Source organism: Prenolepis imparis, unplaced genomic scaffold (assembly GCF_030444845.1).
Source record: "Prenolepis imparis isolate NDT839.2.m4 unplaced genomic scaffold, iyPreImpa1.0 SCAF_13, whole genome shotgun sequence".
Taxonomy (NCBI): domain Eukaryota; kingdom Metazoa; phylum Arthropoda; class Insecta; order Hymenoptera; family Formicidae; genus Prenolepis; species Prenolepis imparis.
In genome coordinates, this window is record NW_028141171.1 from 1,726,007 (window position 1) to 1,748,610 (window position 22,604).

Here is a 22,604-nt window from a genome sequence, read left to right on the forward strand (position 1 = left end):
GTTAAAAAACCGATTTTCTTTAAATTGAGATAATTCAGCGAAAAATTGTCGTATCGAGTTCAGCCAAAGCGCATTTTAAAGAGAGAAAGTTAAATTTTCACGTACTTTTTATCTCATTAAGCTACGTCAACTGATGCACGCCGAGCAATTCAGGAAAGTGGACCTTTTATTTATCAGTTCTACAGGTTCTCACTCTGTCATTTGTCATTGCAAAACTGATCATTCCACGTAATTGGCACTAAAATTTTCTCAAACTACAGACTTCAAGTTTCATTTTTGGTTTTTAAACATCTCAATATCATAATTATTAGCTGACAATGAGTTATAAATTCTTGAACTTTCACAATCTTTTACTAGTTTTCAAGTATACCGCTTTTTTTGGCCGAGTGTATAATAAAAAATATTATAGTTCGCAAAGAAAAAGGAAAAAAGATACGTTTAAGGGGATCTCTCGCGACTGTTAGTTTTACCGACAAGTTACTATTTTCGTACTTCTAATCTTTCGTCGCATTAATTTGACATAATTAAAGATGTTTCTTTACTATTGGAATACATACATCAATGATCTTAGGAAACTCCGATTTCATATGAAAAATGAGAAATTATTATGAAATTACAGTTTTTTTATCTACTTTTATCTCGATACGGCGTCTCGAATTGTAGACGAGCTGTCAACTCATCATTCATCATAATACGTTCTTTATATAAAAAATATTCATTTTGTACGAATATAAAAATAAGTTCCCTGGGATTGAAGTACATGAAAAAAGCACTGTTACCTTCTAAATCTAGATTAGAAATCTAATATAAAAGTATATTTTGTATTACGATTCATGCGTATGTATGCATGCGTTGTAGGTATACCTACTAGAGCGAAAAACAGCAGTACATATTTAAGTTCAAACCTAAAATAGTATTAAACGTAGTAAAAAGTGACTCCATATGTGCAATGTATACATGGATTTCTAATATATGTTTGACCTAGGATAAATGGAATTCAAAATGTCAATAATTATTCTTCGATAGTTAGTTGGTAATTACCGATATTTTTAATTCCAAAATGAGAGCGCTACTATTTTGTCGGAGTTCGCCGTTCGCTGAGGTATCCCATTACCTTAATATACATATCATATAAACGCTCTTGAAATTGATGTAAATTGGGATTTCTGAGAGTATTATTTCTTTAAATGAGCGTAATATACATTATTTGTGCTATGCCATCAAATATATATAATATAAATATAGCATTGAAATTTATATTAGTAAGATAAGAATGTTTCAGCTCTGCCATTTGTGTTTCGCTCGTTCGCTGTTACTCTGACGAATATTTGAATCTATCAGCAGAATTTTTATTTCTTTCATAGTGGTGGTTTCCATATCACACGACATGTGGGAGTGATACATCGACTATTTGGCCGTATAAGCAAATGTTGCTTTCGTCTGCAAACACATAGCATAAGTTTCTCATAATGAGAAATGTATATTGAAAACTCCAATAAATCCTCCCTATTAAATTTGATGTAGTCTTCTTTCTGTAGACGCCCCCAATGTAGAAAGCACCCTGCGAGACATACCGCGAACGATGAAAAACTGCCAACGCCAACATCGATGAGTTATCCGTGGACACGTCAACGTGAAAAGATTTTATCTGGATCCTCTCGTGATAAACGAAAATATAAAAAAGAATGAAGAAGAAGAATACTTATAAGCTAAATCTCTGCTCGTATGTTTTCCACAAACTATTTAAGGTGTTCAAGTAATTCGCGTAATTAAGCAAACAAATTTGATTTGAAATAATGTTTTCAAAATCTTCATTATTAATGAAGCTTAGAACTCCTTCCAAAGGTATATTCAAATGTAGATCAACATCAGAGAAATCTATCGTAATAATGTTTTCTAGCTCATCAGATTGCTCGCAAAATTTGAGCCTGGTACGATGATCTAAACTGACCAATAACATAATGTTTTCCATACATCGCCGAGTGCTCTCCGAATAAGACAATTCTGCCCGGTGCGAAAAATTTCAAACTTAATCTTTTTATCAATAAAAATATCTCATTTTCATAGAACTGATGTAACAACGAGTAAAGGGCAGATAATTAAATTTGAGCAGCTCGTATAAACATTTATTAGAAACATGAAAAATATATTCTCATTTGTTGCTTGTTCGTTCTACATAAGTTACAAATGCGTAATATCAGTTATATATTGTTACGTCCTCAGGGTGACCTTTGCAATATCTCGCAAAAGGACGTCTCTCGCACTCACTCACTCTCACACGCGCACGAAATGAATTAACACGCGTAAGGAAGAAAGGATCTTTAATAAAATAATCCAATACACGAATGCGACGAAATATAATAATATATGCATTCAGAATGCGAAAAAGAATAGTAATCAGGTCTCGTAGCGTCCGCTCGATGCATCGGCTAGACCAAATCTAAATATGACGCCGGAAAAACATCCGCACCCGGTTGTTAATAAACAACCCTCCTAGCGATGATACTCGGGGGATGAAATGAAGGCGCTCAGGGGAAGAAAACCAGGGACGTAACAATATGATAAAAATATCAAAGTAAGTATTTAAAATAAAGTAATTAAATTCGGTCAAGTTTCGTCCTTTGCCTTTGTTTTCATTCAGTATATTAATATCTTCATTTTTTCTTTGAAAGCACCGCACATAAGTCTTTATACATTTTTAACTCTTATTTCTTTAGATCATAGGCACGAAAGAGAGGGGACACTGACAATAAAAATTGGAAACGTTCGTTAAACACAAGACAATGTTTATATTAACATTAGCATTGGTTTTCGGGTTTGAACCGCGTAGACATTTTGTTTGATTCCGATGTTTCGTGAACATTTCTACGAGCGACCATTTTTTCAGATTCTTCTGCGCTTTTCCTTTCCACCTTAGCGCAATATTCACATCCGAAAGTCTCACATAATCGCCTCAATAGTCCGTCGGCATTCTTGTGGGATTGTCCTTTTCGATGTATCACTTCAAACTCAAATTCCTGTAGTCTTTCCAGCCATCGTGCCAATTGTTCTTCCAAATCCTTAAAAGACATCAACCACTTTAACGACACATGATCAGTGCGAATCACAAACTTTCGACCTAAAAGATAATGTCGGAAAAATTTCAAAGAACCTACTATCGCTAATAATTCTCTACGAGTGACACAATAATTCCGCTCAGCCTTGCTAAGCACTTTACTAAAATACGCGATAACTTTTTCTTCTCCAAATTGTCTTTGAGACAATACCGCACCGATACCAATATTAGAAGCGTCCGTATCTAAAACGAATTCATCCTCCCCCTTAGGAAAAGATAATATCGGAGAAGACGATAACATCAGCTTCAATTGATCAAATGCATTTTGGCATTCACTTCCCCAAACAAATTTAACTTGACTTTCTGTCAGCGCGTAAAGGGGCTTTGCCAAAGAAGAAAATCCTTTCACAAATTTCCTATAATACGAACAAAACCCTAAGAAACTTCGCAACTGTTTCTTTGTATGGGGGATCGGCCAATCTTTTACGGCAACAATCTTTTCCGGATCCGTAGTCACGCCCTCTTCGGAAATTATATGTCCCAAATATTTTACATTTTTTTGGAAGAAAATACATTTTTTTGGATTAATTTTTAAATTAGCTTCTTTTAATCGCGAAAATACTAAATTTAAATTTTCGAGCATTTCTTCAAAACTTTTTCCAAAAATTATTACGTCATCCAAATATACCAAACATATTTTTGATAATAAACCGTGTAAAACTTTCTCCATAAGTCGTTCAAATGTCGCGGGGGCGTTACATAAACCGAACGGCATTACTGTAAATTGCCAAAGACCTCTGCCGATCGAGAAGGCCGTCTTTTCTTTGTCCTCCGATCGGACTTTTAGTTGCCAATAACCACTTTTCAAATCTAATGTGGAAAACCAACAATTACCTGTAAGTTGATCTAAAATGTCGTCGATTCTGGGAAGGGGGTATGAATCCTTTACCGTGATATTATTTAACTTCCGGTAATCGACGCAAAATCTTAAACTGCCATCCTTTTTCCTCACCATGACGGCCGGAGAAATCCAGGGACTTTGTGATTCCTCAATAACTCCTTGTTCTCTCATATCCTCAATTATTTTATCTACTTCCTTCCTTAAATGAATTGGAATTCGACGAGGTACCTGCTTATGGGGAGAGAGTCTTTCACATTGATAACATGTTCAACAACATTGCAATTGCCAGCCACAATAATTTCAGAGAATACATCGCAAAAATTATTCAAAAAGTCAGCGAAAATTTCTTCTTGTGTGTTTTCCAAATTGGTTGAATTATTTTCAAAAAGTTCCTTTAAGATAGATGGAATTTTAAAAGAATTTTCAATCCGAGAACAATTATAAACTTTATTAATTTTTTTTTTGTTAAATTCAAAATCAAAAATATTTTCTAAATTAATTTTCTTAAGAAAATCGGCTCCTAATAGGCAATCGTCATTTATGTCAGCAACGAACATGGGAATCAAAATAGAATATTTTCCAACTTCTACTCTAACCTCAACTTGAAATTCGATTATTACTTTTTCTCCTGTTGGATATTTTAAATTACAATTTTTAACTCTAACCTTTTTCATATTGTTATTTATCAACTTTCTATTTAACAAGGAAATATCGGAGCCCGTGTCTATCTTTAAAGAACATTTCTTTCCATCTATCTTTCCATTATAATAGAAATTATTTTCCCTAATTCTACCGATACTAAAATCTATAAATCGATTTTTCGGGGTTTGTGAGTAAGTCGAGCGCACCCCGCGCAGCTCAACTAAACCGCGTTTCCCTTTTCTTCAGGACATTCAGATCGAAAATGTCCTGTTTTTCCACACGTCCAACATTCTTTCCCTTTCGAGGAAAAATTATTTCCTCGCCATTTCCCTCCCGAAGGATTTTTCTTTCCGACATCTTTCTGCGCGTCATTTCCGTTCCGCGCGTTTTCGTTTCCGTTCCGCGCGCCGCTCCTCTCCGCCTTTTGATAAAAATTCGACTTTCCAAAATTTCTATTAAATCTCCGAAATTTTCTCTTCCCTTTTCGAAATTTTCTCCCTGTATTATTTTCACTGTTTTTGCTCTCTCAACGGCCAAATTTACGGAGGTTATTCCCTCTAACTGGAGAGTCCTCCTCAAGAAACCATCGGAGAGAGCCGAAACAAATTGCGCGCACGCGATTTTATCTCTCACCGCGAAAGGACACTCCGGATATGCTAATCGCGACAGTCTTTCTAACTCGGCACCGAAAGAGGCTAAATCTTCTCCGTACTTTTGTCTACGATTAGTGAACAGCGAGTAGTAATTTTGGGTTAAATTCCCCTCCCCGAAAAGAAGCTCAAGCTTCGACTTTAATTCTGAAAAATTTAAATGATCAAAATTCTCTATATTTTCTAAGACAGTCCGCGCTTTCCCTCTCAAACTCGCGGCCAAAGCTACTGTTTTAGTCGATTCGTCCCAATTATTTGCACGCGCGATTAAAAGAAATTGCGAGAGGAACTCTCACAGCGGAACTTTCCCGTCAAAAACGTCGGGCTTTAATTTAAAGCCCATTTTCGCGCGCAAATCGTTTTCGGGAATTACATCCGCGGAAACCCTGTTTTCGGAAAAATCTCCGCAAGCTCTATTCTCGGAAAGACTTAGCTGTGTGTCTTCCCGCGAAGCGATTCTCTGCTCCAACTGCCGCAGCTCCTCGTCGCGTTGTTGCAACACCGCTTCGAAGCGGATTTGTTGTTCCCGACGCTTCTCTCGCAGCTGACGAATCTCCTCCATCGCAGTCTGCAAGAGATCTCCCTGCGTCGACGTGTGTTCCGTCGGCTCCTCGCTGACGGTGTCTCGAGACGGAGCTTGCGATCGGGTTTTCCTCGACGAATGTTGTATTGCCATCTCTCAAATCCTTCGTAGCTCGTTGTTCGTTCGATCCCGGACGAGCCCCCAAAATGTTACGTCCTCGGGGTGACCTTTGCAATATCTCGCAAAAGAACGTCTCTCGCACTCACTCACTCTCACACGCGCACGAAATGAATTAACACGCGTAAGGAAGAAAGGATCTTTAATAAAATAATCCAATACACGAATGCGACGAAATATAATAATATATGCATTCAAAATGCGAAAAAGAATAGTAATCAGGTCTCGTAGCGTCCGCTCGATGCATCGGCTAGACCAAATCTAAATATGACGCCGGAAAAACATCCGCACCCGGTTGTTAATAAACAACCCTCCTAGCGATGATACTCGGGGGATGAAATGAAGGCGCTCAGGGGAAGAAAACCAGGGACGTAACAATATGATAAAAATATCAAAGTAAGTATTTAAAATAAAGTAATTAAATTCGGTCAAGTTTCGTCCTTTGCCTTTGTTTTCATTCAGTATATTAATATCTTCATTTTTTCTTTGAAAGCACCGCACATAAGTCTTTATACATTTTTAACTCTTATTTCTTTAGATCATAGGCACGAAAGAGAGGGGACACTGACAATAAAAATTCGAAACGTTCGTTAAACACAAGACAATGTTTATATTAACATTAGCATTGGTTTTCGGGTTTGAACCGCGTAGACATTTTGTTTGATTCCGATGTTTCGTGAACATTTCAGCTCACTTCATCAGGGAGGAACAACCTGACACTGAGCTACTTCTTGTCTCTACTCTGAGTCTTCCTTGTTGTATGCGTGTGTGTATGCAACAATTAAATTTCTATTGATGTGGAATTCGGTGATAATAATACATTTCAAAAAAGTTATTCAAAACAGAAAAATATTGAATATTTTTATGTCCTGTTTGTTTCATTACATATTACTTTCTCTTTAGCAAATATAAAATTATAGATAATTATAAAGTATTAATCATATTATTAATTATAAAAAAATTCATATTCATTATAAAACCACATTTTTTCTTAGTTAATTAAAGATCTGCTTTTGCGTTATAATTGTCTTTGCAATATAACAGGTGCAATTAAGATTTATATTTTTATAAAAAATATATAAATATTATAAACAAAATTTATTTATTATAGATATACAAATTGTATATGGAATAATTATAATAATAGAAAGAAACAATGAAACAAATCTCTCGAAAATACGAAATTTCGTCTGGGACAATATAATCTTATTTTATGTCCTTTAAAGAGATTTAACGATTTTGAATAGATTTTTATATAAGAAAAATTAATGAAATAAAGGAAATTACACTAATGTCCTAATAAAAATTTCTTCTTCTTCTTCTTCCTCTTTTTCTAGAACTGTGTCCTGTTATTTCTAATTTTGTCAAGCCTCTTGTGAAGTTGACGTCCAGCTTTCACACCAGCGTTTGAGTGGTCTGCCTAATGGCCTGATGGTTTTTGGCTTTTGTGTTTTCGCCCATTTCACCAGTCGTTCTGGGTCCATCCTGTCGACATGATCTCTCCAGAATCTTCTCCGCGATCTTGTCCATCTTACTACATCCTGGATACACAACTCTTGTCTTATGATCTCGCTTCTTATTCTATCTCTGAATGTAACTCCTTTGGTTCTTAGTGTTCTCATCTCGACTGCTCTCATCATTTCTTTTGTCTTGGATGTCTCCGCTCTTGTTTTGTTGGCATAGGTGAGCACCGGTCTGACACATGTTTTGTATATGCGGGCCTTACGTTCTTCCCTCATATTGTTTCCCTCATTTGTTCCTCCAGATTATATCCCTGAGATATCTTGATATCCTTGATGCTTTATTGGCCTGTTCTCTTACTTCTTCAGTTAAGTGTCTGTCGCTTGATATCTCCACACCAAGATAGTTAAATTTCATGACTTGTATAATCTTGTCGTTAACTACCGGTAATCAGTTTATATCTGATTGAGTGTTAAGAGATCGATTTTGTCTTCTCGTGGGATATTATGTTTAAGTACTCAACTGATGTTTTAAAGGACCCCGCCATTTCCTTATGGAAATTGAGTTCGGTGAAATTAGCTGAAACTTTGCAGAAATATTGTTCATGTGATGTTGATAAAAAGTCAACATTGTCGCGACCCCCAAAAATCAATCGTTTGATCTCTATGAGACGTTCTTCTTAATCTGATACAGCGGCAACAGCATTATCAAGCTTATTGTGCAACTGAATATACTTGAATAAGTAGATATAGATATAGATATAGAGAGGGAGAGAGAGAGGGAGAGAGAAAGGGAGAGAGAGAGGGAGAGAGAGAGAGAGAGAGAGAGAGAGGGAGGGAGGGAGGGAGGGAGGGAGGGAGGGAGGGAGGGAGGGAGGGGAGGGAGGGAGGGAGGGAGAGAGAGAGAGAGAGAGAGAGAGAGAGAGAGAGAGAGAGAGAGAGAGAGAGAGAGAGAGAGAGAGAGAGAGAGAGAGAGAGAGAGAGAGAGAGAGGGAGGGAGGGAGAGAGAGAGAGAGAGAGGGAGAGAGAGAGAGAGGGAGAGAGAGAGAGAGGGAGGAGAGAGAGAGAGAGAGAGAGAGCGAGCACTGCAAATAATATGTTGTAATTATCAGGAAATCACGAATCAGACAATAACAGTTGATGCAGTAAAGAAAAAATTTAATAATTTGCAATCTCAGTATTTGGGGCAAGTTAATAAAATTCGACAGTCAAAAGTGAGCGGGGCTTCAGCTGATGAAGTGTACAAGCCTACGTGGTGGTAGTTCGACGATATGTCATTTCTAAGTGTTCACATTGCGACAAGATCAGGAGAATCTTCATTGATAGTAATTGCAAAGAATATATTGCTATTTTGTTAATACATTGCAATTTTCTAACTGTTTCAATTAGAAATTACAGCGTTCTAGTAGTCAACCTAATGTATCAAATGATACAAGCATCATAAATATAAATAACGATTCATCATTGGAGGAGTTGCAATATACAGATGTGTACAATCTCACTAATAGAAAGAATGGTAATAAGAGTTAAGGCCCTTGCACAATGCTAGGCGATAGCGATAGGAATAGCGATAGCGATAGAATAGCATCTATTCTCTGTTCCTATTGGTGGAATAAAAAATATTCACCAATAGGAATAGAGAATAGGTACTATTCTATCGCTATCGCTATTTCTATCGCTATCGCCTAGCATTTTGCAAGGGCCTTTAATTTTCTTAGAAATAAATAATCTTTAAAACCGTTTTTAATTTATTTTTTTATTATTTATAGCTGTTACTGACTATAATCGTCGTTCGCCTACTCTTTCGGCAAGTTCGATATCCAATTCAAGCAGATCATCAAGTCGTACAGAGCGTTGCAAAAAAATGGAAACTTTGGTAGAAATGTCAGATGCTAGATTAAATTTTTGGAAAACTGCATCTCAAACACTAATAAATATATCTGATGATGATGAAAACGCCCAAGATGGAATACGTCACTGGATCTTATATTTGGAAAGCGAATTACGTAAAATAAAAGACAGGAAAAGATTGAAACGATTACAAAGAAAAATTATCGACTTACAAGGCAACGGTTGGAAGTGTCCCTCACCGATTTTAATGAGCTTTGAATATGTTGTAGAGCATTGAAAAATATTAGACCCGTATTTTTTTAGCAGCGTATCTCGACGTTTAGGGGGTAAAACACCCCATTGAAAAAAATCGGTTTTTTTATTTCTGAGCTAATATCGTCAAAACGGTAAAAGATATAAAAAAATGTTTCAAATAAAAGTTTTATGGTTTTTAATGTTCTTTAAAACAGTGCAATCAAAATTTTCGAAAATTTTGGAGGGAGGGGGATTTCGAAAAATTTGACATTTTTGAAAAATTTGATTGCACTGTTTTAAAGAACATTAAAAACCATAAAACTTTTATTTGAAACATTTTTTTATATCTTTTATCGTTTCGACGGTATTAGCTTAGAAATAAAAAAACCGATTTTTTTCAAGAGGGTGTTTTACCCCTAAACGTCGAGATACGCGATACGCTGCTAAAAAAATACGGGTCTAATATTTTTTAATGCTCTACAACATATTCAAAGCTCATTAAAATCGATGAGGGACACTTCCGACCGTTCCCTTGTTAGTAGATAATGAAGATGAATAAAAAAGACTTATTACTTTTAAAATTATTTATAAACAAACAGAAATTATTGTTTTGATATAATACTTAAAATAATTACAATAATGTTAGATGCTATGACTTTTATTTTTTGTTAAATTAGTATTACTTTTATATGCCAAAGTTATACTTACTATCTTAGATTTATACTACTTATGATCTTATGTTTATGATACTTATGTTATGATATTATGTTTATGCAATACTTATTATCAATGTTTTGGAACATTGTTTAAAAATTAATATTATTATCAATGTGTATGACGCACAATAGAGAAAATATTAGGAATAAATATTAGGAATAGAAATTATTTTAAAATAATAAAATTAAAAACTGATACTAATACAATAATTCGGTTATAAAGAGCTAGTGTTATAGCCCGAACTATAACCAGTAGTTATTAGAAATTAGAATTTACTGAATATCTTTATAGAATACTGTAAAACATTTTTGCTTATAAAAGAGCGCTCTCGACAAACGCTCGTCGCGTGAAAACGCTAACGCAGCGAGACACGCGCGAAGCACCGGAAACCGCGAGATGCAAGCGAATACCTGCGACTTCAACCTGCTTCGCTTGCAGTTAGAACAAAAACGCGTGAATATTACTAACCAATCAGAGACCTGTTTCCAAGTGTCTCTCCCGAAATAAATCCAAGAAACAAAGAATATAAAAGACCGAGAGTCAGCCCGCGAAGCAAGTCGCAAATTAAGATCTAAATCAGAAGTAACGAAATCGCTAATAATAGATCGAATTATTAAACAGCGTTAATAAGAAACGGTTAATAACTAACAACCGATTACTGCAAGAATACCTCTAAATCGAGAGAAGGGCAAAATAAAGTGAAAACTCAAGATAATTGAAATAAAAAGAGTATATTTCTAATTATTAAACTCCTCGGCTCCTACGACATCCTGTGCGACCCGAGGATTCTCATCCTTTTCACTCGGCGCAACCCCGTACGGCGACACAACATTTTGGTGGCACCGGTGGGATCGCGCCGACGGACCGCCAGGACTAGCAGGAACCTGAAGACCTGAAAACAATACAAAAGTATTAGAAAAATCAGGCACGTCGAAATAATCGACGGACAACATAGAAAGCAGTATATTAAAAATTAAGACCGGCAATATACACACATACATAACGTGTGGAAGCAGGCACGTCAGTTAGAAAAACAGCTGACGGAAATAAGCAGAAGCCACAGTGCAGTGAGAGAGAAGGACGGACAACGCAAGCAATACGAAGAGCGAGAAGCAAGCAGCTGAGAATCGAGTAGGATCGCCAACGTCCCAAGGACAACGCCGACCTGCGATAATCCCACGGACAACGCGTCAGCACCGAGCGACGGCCTGCCGTATCAAGCACGAGCACCAAGCTGCCAGCCGTTATCAGCCCAGGAGCGATCGAGTTGCATCAACAGCAGCCAAGCCGTACCGAGCGATATAGAGCGTAAAGATGCGAGTCGTAATACTGTAAGTCCAACCCTTATAATATTTCTGCGTGAATGTCGGAAGGGAACAAGACACCCCCGAAACCGATAGCGAACAAATCTTGGCTACATAGCGACTCAGCCAAACGAGCGATTCAAGCGTTACCATTAACTGTAGAAAGACTCGAGCGAGTTCGTAGAAAATTATAATAATATTTTCAATTGTGATTATTCCGAAAAAATTATTACAAAATCGATAAAGACAAACAAAAAAAATATAAAATATTAAAGTCAGGAATGTCAGTTGTAGTAATAGTAGCAATAGTATAGTAGTAGTTCTTAATATCTTTAAATTATAAACAAAAGAAGTGCAAGATCGACTAATCTAGCGAGACGTTACATACGGATCTCGACGCGCCAGTGAAATTGCGCGAGTTTACGCTGACATTCAGCAGCAGCGCGTGAAGTGAATTTCGTCTGTAATTCAATACAACAATATTTTGTTGTTCTTACAGACTAAACTATGACACGGAGTGTTTAGACCATATATATTTCCCGATGATAGAACATATGTATAATATCTAAAGCCAAGCGTGCGCTCATTTATCATCTGTTTTCGGTTGACCTCAGTTCTGTGTTTATATTATTGTCTCGATTTCATCTTTCCATTTAAAGACCAGTCGCGATGTATCGTTTAACAAGTGCGAGTATATGTCACGTTCCCGTATGCCTCTGTGTTTTCTAGCATCGGTAAGTTGCCTCTTTCTTTCGTGTTTCTTTGTTAGCTCGATCAATTTTTCTTTAATCAACACAGGTTTGCAATAATATGCATTCACAAACGTACTCTTTCCGTTTGGTAACGATGAGAGGTGACGCTGTTGCGATTATACATTGGCTGCGGGGCTCTTCGCCGTTTTTTGCCGCACGATTCTTATGAATCATTCTTTCTTTCTTTTATGTACGTATTGTTTCTATCTTTAATTTTAATTATTCTTTATCTCATGTTGATCCTCCTTTTTATTATAATTATACTAAATTTCTGTTTACCATCGCCTCACCGTTTTTTGTTAAATAATTTTTGCCATTTTTTCAATTTTGTATTTTTTACCTTTTATTTTTATTTTATGTTTGTACAGCTTACTGAGGATGGCCCGAATCAGGGACCGAAACGTTTGAATAAATTAACTTTGTAACTATAAGTTCGTTTCTTTTTTTTGTCGCGCTTCTATCCGCGCTCGGCTCTTATTAGCCCGTTTATTTATTAATTTTAAACTATGATAAATGCAATGATGATGCCAGCGATGCGACGATTTAATTCAATGTCCGTTTTAAATCAGAAACCGACTTTATATTATAAAGTTATAAATTATTTTTGATCTTTTAATATTGTATACATATATGTATACTCATATTTTAGATATACAATTGCTACAGAGAATTCCAAAGAAATTTCTTGAAGTATGATTTTTTCTTTCTTTAAAATTGAACCGTCATCAGTATACATTAGTATATACAAAGAAGAAGACTCGGCAAAAAATCATTCTAAATAAAAAAAAGAAACATTTGAAATTTGAAGTTTTAACTATAACGCATTATTAGTGATTTTGTAAAATTTTTTATCTTCTGTGTTTTGTGCTTTAAAATAGAACACATTGAATTATTCATTAAAATTTATTATATTTATTAAAAAAATATGTATCACTGAACTTATCCTTATTTTAATTACATGATCTTATAATTCTATCGTTTTATTGCGAGTTCTATATCCGAATCATATCGTTATGAACAGTAGACGTTAATGACAATTGGAACACAAGAAGAAAAGAAAAAAAGATCTCGTGAGATAAAAGAAGAACTATCAAAAAAGTAGAGAAAACATAAATTAAAAATGAAACAAAACATTACTTACAAATAAAAATATTTCATATCGATATGATTGTGTCGAACGCGAGAGAGAAGAAGAGAGAGAGAGTGAAACACGAAAGAACAAAAGTAGAGAGAATGAGAGAGAATGAAAAAAAATAAGAGAAAAAATATTTTTCGCAACAAAAACAGTTAGCGTTAGAGATAATGTATCACTTTTTTGAACAAAAGAAAGGACAAAAGTATTAGAATTACAAAAGAATGAAAGAATTTTAGCAATACGTATAGCATACTTTGGAGATCTTAGCCAAGAACTCTGTAAATGTAAACAGTTGTTCTTCTTTATATTTGAAAAACATCGAAGAAATCTGAATTGACTTAAACTGAACATTGCACAATATGAATATTATATTTTCATTTTTTTCAAATTATAATATGTACTTTTCCTCTATATTTTCTTGCACGTGACTAACCGCGGATTGCTATAAAGGCTGTCTTTTCAGTTACGGAGTTTGCGGTAGGAGATCACCAGATGATTAAGTATAAAATGTTAGTGATTGGATCCATCATATTATAGATGTGATAAAAGCTACCTCCGATGCCAGAGATAGCGTGTAACAATAAATTCATGATTTCGCAGCATTACGATCACCTGTCAATCACAATTATTTTGCTCTTTATATAAAAGGCCATGAATTTAAGATTTAAAATTCAAGATTTTCTTAATACGCTGAAAAGCTGACAAAAATTTTAAAACTTTTTCGTTAGTCAATTAATACTTTGATATCATTTGGGAAAGCTATCTAGACAACCTATTTTCGCATTACGAATTATTTGTAAACTGAAAATCGGAAGATAATGAAAATTGATTAGAATTGCTGTTGTCGTCATAATTGCTTAATTTTAAAACAAGAAATTGTATTAAATTGAAGATTACAATGTGAAAACAAGTTTATGATTTATAATAATAAAATCTTGTAATAAAAATATGCACATCGCAACACACACACATTAGTTTTTATATAAATAACATTATAAATTACAAGAAAAGTCATTTACTTTTTATTTAAAAATTAAAAATAGTTTTGATAGAAAGAACATATAAATACCTTTTGTATAATTTTAAAAGAAATAAAATTTTCTTCAATGATTTAATATCAAATAAATGGATTTTTTTTATTGTGAGAAACTTATTATTTTTTGCAGAAATAAAAAAATATTAATTAAGCCATACAGGATGTTTTATTTTAAATAATGCATTTATTTTTAAAATAATAACTACGCATATTTTTTAAGAAAATTATAAGTAGTTTCGTTTAAATGAGTAATGATGACCTCGAAATCTCAAAAATATCTCCACCTGGAATAAGACTATATGCTTACGACAAAATGTCTCTCTCATAATCCCACAACTTTTGTGAATGAAACATTTTTTTATGGAAACCTTTTGTTGACCTCTGACAATGAGTCAGCGGGAGGGCATAGTAAAAATTTACTCCAAACGACGCCGGGCGTTCGAGTCGAACAAACATGCTTGGCCAAATAGAGGCTTCTTTTCTATATTCCTGCACTAATGAACTGCAATAAGTTAGAATGAAACAAATATATTTTGTTTCACTTTAACTTATAGCATCAGTGTGCATATAGTTCAGTGCAGGAATAGAAAGCAAGCCTTAGGTCAAAACACACACACACACACACACACACACACACAGCAACCAGAAAAAAAAGTTTGCTCTTACTCTAGCTCTTTAAAAGCCGTTCGGTCGATGATTCCATGTGGCAAAAGAATTTAATCTCTTTTGCTCGGGATGGGACTCTGTGCGATCTTGGTTTACAGGATGAGTTAATATATATTGATTAAATCATAGCAAATAAAAATATTTTATATATTTTTTCTTGCATAGAAAGATTAAAAATTATATATATATATATATATATATATATATATATATACATATATATGTATGTATAATATAATATGATTATATAAAATATATGACTATATATAATTTTGATTGTATTTAATTAATGTATTAATAATTTTAATTTTTTTTATAATAGAACATATATGTATAATTTATGAGAAGTTATAAATATATATATAATTTGTAAAATAATGCAATATAGAATTATTATTAATTATGTATATACTTTCTAAAATTCAAAATTCTGTTTTATATGTATTTATTAATTGAAATTGCCTACATTAAAAATTATTATTAAATATTAAAAAACAAAAAAATATTTCAAATAAGTATAGATTTAAAAAAATGTTTAAATTTTAAATATTAAACTTTGAAAATAGTTCAAATATGTATGTTGACAAAGTAAATATTTTAAAATATCTGTAATTCGTGGCATATACAAATAAATGCTATATTTAAAATATATGCTATATATAAAATAATGAAAATTTCACAATATATAAAAATTTTGAAAAGTAGCACTATACAAAATATTAAAAAATGACAAAGTTACAAGTTAAATTTATGACTTTCAGTATACAGACCGAAAACTTATTAATCTTCAAATATAGACAAAAATGGAACCTTTTCTTATTTTAGTCTTTTATTTGTAGATGGTGCACTTAGGATGAGAAATGAGACAATGGAACGTGTTCATTCATGATGAGAAGAGAAAGTTTGACATGCTTGTGACATATGGACAAAAGAATGCCTAGACGCTGAACAGGTTTTATGTCAGTTTTGGAACAAGCAACACGCCAAGTCATAGTGATGTGGGTATGGGGAGAGTCAAAGTACGTGCGAGCTCGTCGAACTAAATTTTTTATAAAAAATTATATAATATTGACTATAAAATAGAATTAATTTAAAGATATCGCGCGCGTCGTAATTCTGATTTAAACAATAAATAGATATGTGTTTTATTGAATAACTAAAATTAAAATCGAGCGATTCAATATTTTTTAAGAATTTTATATTAAAAGTTTTCAAAATATAGTTCCAAAAGAAGCATTAATAAAAGACGCGTTTTGTTAAAAATTTTATTAAATTATTTTAAAGTTTTTTTTTGCATAGGGATATAACGCAAAGAAAAAATATTTATGGCTTTATCCATAATAGCGAAACCATGCGACAAACCTAACCATCCGTTTAAATAATTTAAAAATATTTTGTATTAATTATTTGCAATTTAAGATCAAGATATTAATTTGACTTATGAGCGTTAGTTGCGTGTTGTATAATTTTGATGAAAATTTTCGCCTGAAGTTTAATTTTCACAATTTTCCAACTTTCTTACGTTTTCTCTATAAGTCAGCCAATTGCTTTGCTCTGCGTGGTCAATTCGCTACGGTTAACGATACTTTCATTGGCAAACTAGCCCAAACTCTTAGTATAACACGACTTTTATCTTCGACGTACCTGCGGCCAGTTTTGGGACGCGCAACAGGTAAAATCGTAGTTGTAAAGCTATGGTTACATTCCAGGCATTTTTTTGTCCAGGTTTCTTCTTTGTCTATATTTGAAGGTTGACAATTTTTTAATCTGAATGTTGCAGATGTTGTCTTTATTTTAATAAAAATTAAGTTTCCTTAATTTATTTCGTGAGTAGTATATATCTATGAGAAATATATTACCCAAGTATATTTAAAAGTATAAAAATTAATTATTTATTATATAATTAATGAATCATGGAACGTATTATTGTTCTAATTACTCAATCCTGTTACACAATTATTTTGCAATGCGTTTTAAATCCAAATTATATTTATTAGATCTTTAATAAATCAAACGATAAAGCATTGAACAGAATATATTTACCTCTAAGTATTTCCTAAATATATTATGTACTATAACATATATATATATATATATATATATATGTTATAGTATATAATAGTAAAATAGTACTAAAAGTAGAGAGTAATTAAAATAAGGATAAGTTCCATAAATCATTAGTTTTTTAATAAATAATTAATTTACTTTTAAAATTCAATATATAATTTAATATTTTTTGTATATATGTATATACATATATACAAAAAATATTAAATTATATATTGAATTTTAAAAGTAAATTAATTATTTATTAAAAAACTAATGATTTATGGAACTTATCCTTATTTTAATTACTCTCTATTTTTAGTACTATTTTACTATTTTATCTTTTTATTACGAGTTCTATATTCGAATCAGTATGAATAATAGAAGTAGACAATTAGGACTTGGGGGGAAAAGAAAAAAAGAAAATATCTTGTAAGAGAGAAGAAGAATTAGCAAAAAGGAAAACACAGATAAAATAAAATAAAAGAAGACATTAGTTACGAATGAAAATGCTTGAGAGATAATCTTATTATAGATAAATAGCATAAAATTCGCTAGAGGCAAAAAATGCAGTTAGTTTAAGATATAGATAAATCAATAATGCAAACCACTGTGCAAAACTAAAAAATAAAAGAAGGAGCATCTGCCCGAATAGATAAAGCCAGAATCGTACAAATTATGATGTCACACATAATATCACGTAATGACACTAAATTCACATGTTTAATTAATAATATTTCTTCAGTAGTACCTAACATAATTTCGCTTTACGCATTATTTTACACTATTTTACACACACCATTCAGATTCTTATATCCGTGAGATGACTTCAAGTAACGTAATCACAAACCATGTATAACGATAGTTGGCATCATCCCCATTCTCAAAAAATCAGCAAATTTCCCTTTCTATACTCATTCAGTGGACGAGACCTGAAAAGCGCATAGAGAATTTGGAAATTCTTTTTTTCCCCTCTAAAGAAGAAGGTGAGCGTAGCTAAAGTCCGTAGTAGGGTTGAGAAGGGACCAAAGAGCGTAGTGAAATTCGAATGAGGAGGAAGAAAAGAAACATATATTTTAGCTTTATTTCTTTCCCTCCCCCCTAACCCAAGCATATTAGTCATGCTAAGCGTTATTAGCCTTTGAATTCTCAGTCTCTGACCATCCATGATGCAGTAAGCATCGTGAATCGTGATCTTTAACATGCGTAACCAAACGGAGTAGTGCACACAATATCAATTGACTCGTTAGAAACGAATTACAACTGCAAGTTTCTTTTGTATATTGTATATTGTGTATTTTTGTGTATTGTGTTATATATCAGGGTTGGGTAATAACTTGCTAATTAGTTAAAAGTTAAATAAAAAAGTTAAAATTAATAACTTTCAACTTAGCTCAGCTAATTTAAAATAAGTTAATTTTTAATTTCAAAGCTAGTTATTTTTAAACTTAAACTTATTAACCTTTTTCCAAGTTAAAAATTTTTTTATCTCTAAATTCCATTATTTCTTTTCTATAAAATCTTAAATATTGGACAATTAAATTTTTAATAACGATTTAATTTTAATAAGAGCATCATTCTTTGATGTGTATTCTTATAAGTATTATGAAATAAATAAAGGTATTATTGATTTTTATTTTTTTTTCATAAAAAAATAATTTACCCAACCGTGCTATATACATATTTTGCAATACTACGATAAGGGATTTACCTAACGAGATGAATTTGAAAATTCTGGCAAATAAGGATATAGCATCGAGGACATCGGAAATTTTAGTTCTACGTGTTTGTATATTGTGTATTATGTATTGTGCATTTTTGTGTATTGTGTATTGTGCCATATATTTTGCAATTATAATGGCTACGGTAACGGGTTTGCCTAACGAGATGATTTGGACAATTCTGGCAAATAAGGATATTAGAATCGAGAACATAGGAAATTTTAATTCCACGTGCAACCAATTTCGGAGCATGAGCACCGATAACAGTGTGTGGATGAAAAAGATCACTCAATGTAAGTTTTGTAAACTTTTTTGTTATTTTGCATAATTGACATGTTGCATAAAAAGAAACTTGGCAAAAATTTGGCCAAAAATCAAAAAGACTTCACGCAAAAAAGACCTCTTTTTGAAGGACTTCAAATAATATTATGTCATTTAAAACACTTCAAAATATGTAATTTAAAAAATTTTATAATTTATTTGTACTATTAGTTTTTTCAAAAACTCACAAAATTTTTATAGATATTTCATCGTTTTAAATAAGACTTTCTGAATAAGATCGCGTAAATTAAAAAAATTTTAAAAACATAAGATGATAGAAAGTTTGTTCTGGTTTAAAAGATTTATGAAAACTTCAAAGTTCTATAAAAAATAAAAGAATAATTTATTTGTTATATTATCGATAATTATATATATTTGTGCAAAATGTGAAAATAGTAATATAACTATTTCTAGTGATTTTTTGTGCAAGAATAAATCAAAAGCAAAAACTTGAAAATGCAAAGAGTAATTGCGTGGCTAATAAATTATTAAGTTCACATAGAAATTTTATACGAAATCATCTATGATTCAGATTGAATTTACTAGTCAGGTTATTTAATATTAAGGAAATAAAAAAAAGTGCAAATTGGAAACCATTGCTTCCTCAACAATCTATTTCGCTCATTAAGATTTCTATAAGAAAGCCAAAATTGAAAAAACTAGCTTGTTTCCAATTTGCACACTTTTTTCACATAAAATAATATTTTTTGTCACGTATATGTGTGTATGTATAATATGATTGTACTTACTTTTGTATGTTCCTTTCGTATGTTTCTTTTGTAAAATTCAAAAATTTATATTTTTTGAAAAATTCAAAATTTATAAAAAATGAATTTTTTCATCGATCCTCGCCAAATTTGAAATACCAAATATCCTTTAATAATACTTTATTTATATAAAAAAATGTAGTCCAATATCAAAATTTACGGAAGTTAAAACAACCATATATATTATTAAAAATAAAAAAATCATAAAAAATGAACGTCTTTACCGATGCTCGTCAAGTTCAATATCAACCATTCTTTAATAATACGCTTTTCATACAAAAAAATTTATCTCGATCAAAATTTGCAAAAATTAAAAAATGCATATTTCCTAAAAATTCAAAATTTCATAAAAAATGAATCCTTTCATCAAGCCTCACTAAACTAAATATCAATCATCCTTTAATGATACTGAAAAGAATCTGCTCTGATATGTCAAAATTTATAAAAGTTAGAGCAACCACAGATATTTATCAAAAAATTCAAAATTTTATAAAAAGTGAACCCTTTCACCGATCCTCGTCAAATTCAATACCAACCATTCTTTAATGATAGCTTATTCGTATAAAAAAATTTATCCCGATATCTTAAAATTTACGGAAGTTAAAGCAACCACAGACATTTTTTTAAAAATTAAAATTACATTAAAATTCAAAATACTATATGAATTTTTATAAAAATGACAACAAATAAAAGTGTGGTATTATTGACTTGTATGCTAAATTGGAGCGCTCAAACAGTTCTTGAGTTTATTTTTTAAATTTTTGGAAAAGTAAGTGAGCACATATTACATACATACACACACACACACATAAGGACATTTTTTCTAAATATGATTTTTCGATATTTTGGAACATTCTGAACACATTGGCATAGAAATCTGAAAAAAAAAATTTTTTTGTGAAAACAAGCTTTCTCTATAAAGAAGCAAAAATTATTAATTTCGACAAAAAAGATTCTGCTAAGTACATAAAAATATTCGATATTGTATGCAAAAATGCCTTTGCAAAACTTTTTCCAGCAAAAATATTTTTTAGAAAGACACTTTATACTAATGTTTAAAAGTAGACATACATACATTTATATACAGATAATTGAAAATAATTTTATTTATTACATACATAAATTTGCTGATGTAGTTTATTGCATATCAGATTTTAATGTGTATTTTATAATTTATTTTAGTGAATTTTTAATTAACATAATTTATATTTAATTTATTTATATAGAGAGAGACTTGAAAATAATTTATTATACATTTTGCTGATGCATATTACAGTATTTGAGCTGTATATTTTTAAATATATTTTTAAACTTTATTTTGTATGTGTATATCTATTTCTAAACATTATTTTGTCTATGTGTGTGAAGTGTCTTTTTAAAAACCACTTTTGCTAGAAAAATTTTTGCAAAGGCATTTTTGCATACAATGTCGAATTATTTTTATATACTTGGCATGTTTTTTTCTTTTGTGAAGATTTTGTTGTGATCTTGTTGTGCTTTTTGTAAAAAATAGAAATTTTTACATAAAATTTATAGTTACATAAAAAAATTTTTAAATTTAAGTTAATTAGTTTTTTAATTTAATTTTAAAATTGGAAACAAGAATGAAATAGCGAAATATCAATGTATATCACCTGAAGAAAAAGTATAAAAATATTAAATACAATATATAAAGTAGATTATATTTTTTCTGCAAAAAAAATCGTACCGTCGGTTCGTACTTTTTTGTATTTCTCAAACAGAGTTAAAATATTTTAAGGTGATAATGCGCTGTTCTATCGCAGCTGGCCTCATTCGAATGCAATGTTTGTTTCCTTCTCAAACGATCCGTTGATGAGTAACGTTCATAAATTTATTTTGTGTAATTTTATGTAATATTTGGCACTTTGTGTGTGTGTGTGTGTGTGCCTAAGCTGTCACAGAAAGATAAGCAATTAAACTTATTATTTAAGCATTTTTTACCTTATTAAAATCTGGTATTTATTTTGTTTTATTTAAAAATTTGACGATTCTACAAAGGCATTTTGACATACAATACCAAATATTTTTATGTACTTAGCAAAATCATTTTTGTCGAAATTAATAATTTTTGCTTCCTTATAGAGAAAACTTGTGTGTGTGTGTGTGTGTGTTTTCACAAATTTGTATAAGTGTCCTCTATGAGCTGGTTTTTGGCTGTCTCATAAACAAATCTTAATAAGCGAAATAGAATGATGAGGAAGCAATGAGCAAGTTTCTTTACCATTCTTTATATACTTGGCGAAGCGCCACCTTAACGCAGAATGATATTATTAGATATAAAAATAATGCAAACGCGTTATATAAATAGAATGACAATGTCGGATTATCGGTAATCTAATATATGACGAGTAAAACATATATATATAATGTAATAAATATGTAATATATGACATATATGTATGACATAATATGTGTGTGTGTGTGTGTTTGTGCAATATAAACTATTTCGTCACGGTATGTTATAATAATATAATACAATGCTATACTTACTACTTATAACGATGATGACAAAGATCAATCTAAGATTTCTAACATAAAAAAATATCAAATAATGTCTTATTCGAATAAAATATCATCGAAATTGGTAATTATTCATATACCATTTTGGTGATTTAATTTAGTTTT

At 31.7% G+C, this 22,604-nt stretch overlaps 1 protein-coding gene and 1 pseudogene across 1 annotated transcript; one reads left to right on the forward strand and one right to left on the reverse strand.

Annotated features, from left to right (window-relative positions):
• Window positions 1-7,312: 7,312 nt before the first annotated feature.
• On the reverse strand, window positions 7,313-7,687 carry LOC145944797 (uncharacterized). Its single transcript, XM_083053351.1, has one exon. It carries the CDS (start codon window positions 7,685-7,687, stop codon window positions 7,313-7,315), a length of 375 nt encoding a protein of 124 aa, XP_082909477.1.
• A 797-nt stretch (window positions 7,688-8,484) lies between these two features.
• On the forward strand, window positions 8,485-9,536 carry LOC145944798 (uncharacterized; annotated as a pseudogene).
• The last annotated feature ends 13,068 nt before the right edge of the window (window positions 9,537-22,604 follow it).

What these genes read in the sequence shown, in the direction of transcription:
- LOC145944797 (XM_083053351.1), bottom strand. Translation starts at nt 7,687, where the DNA reads ATGAGGGAAGAACGTAAGGCCCGCATATACAAAACATGTGTCAGACCG.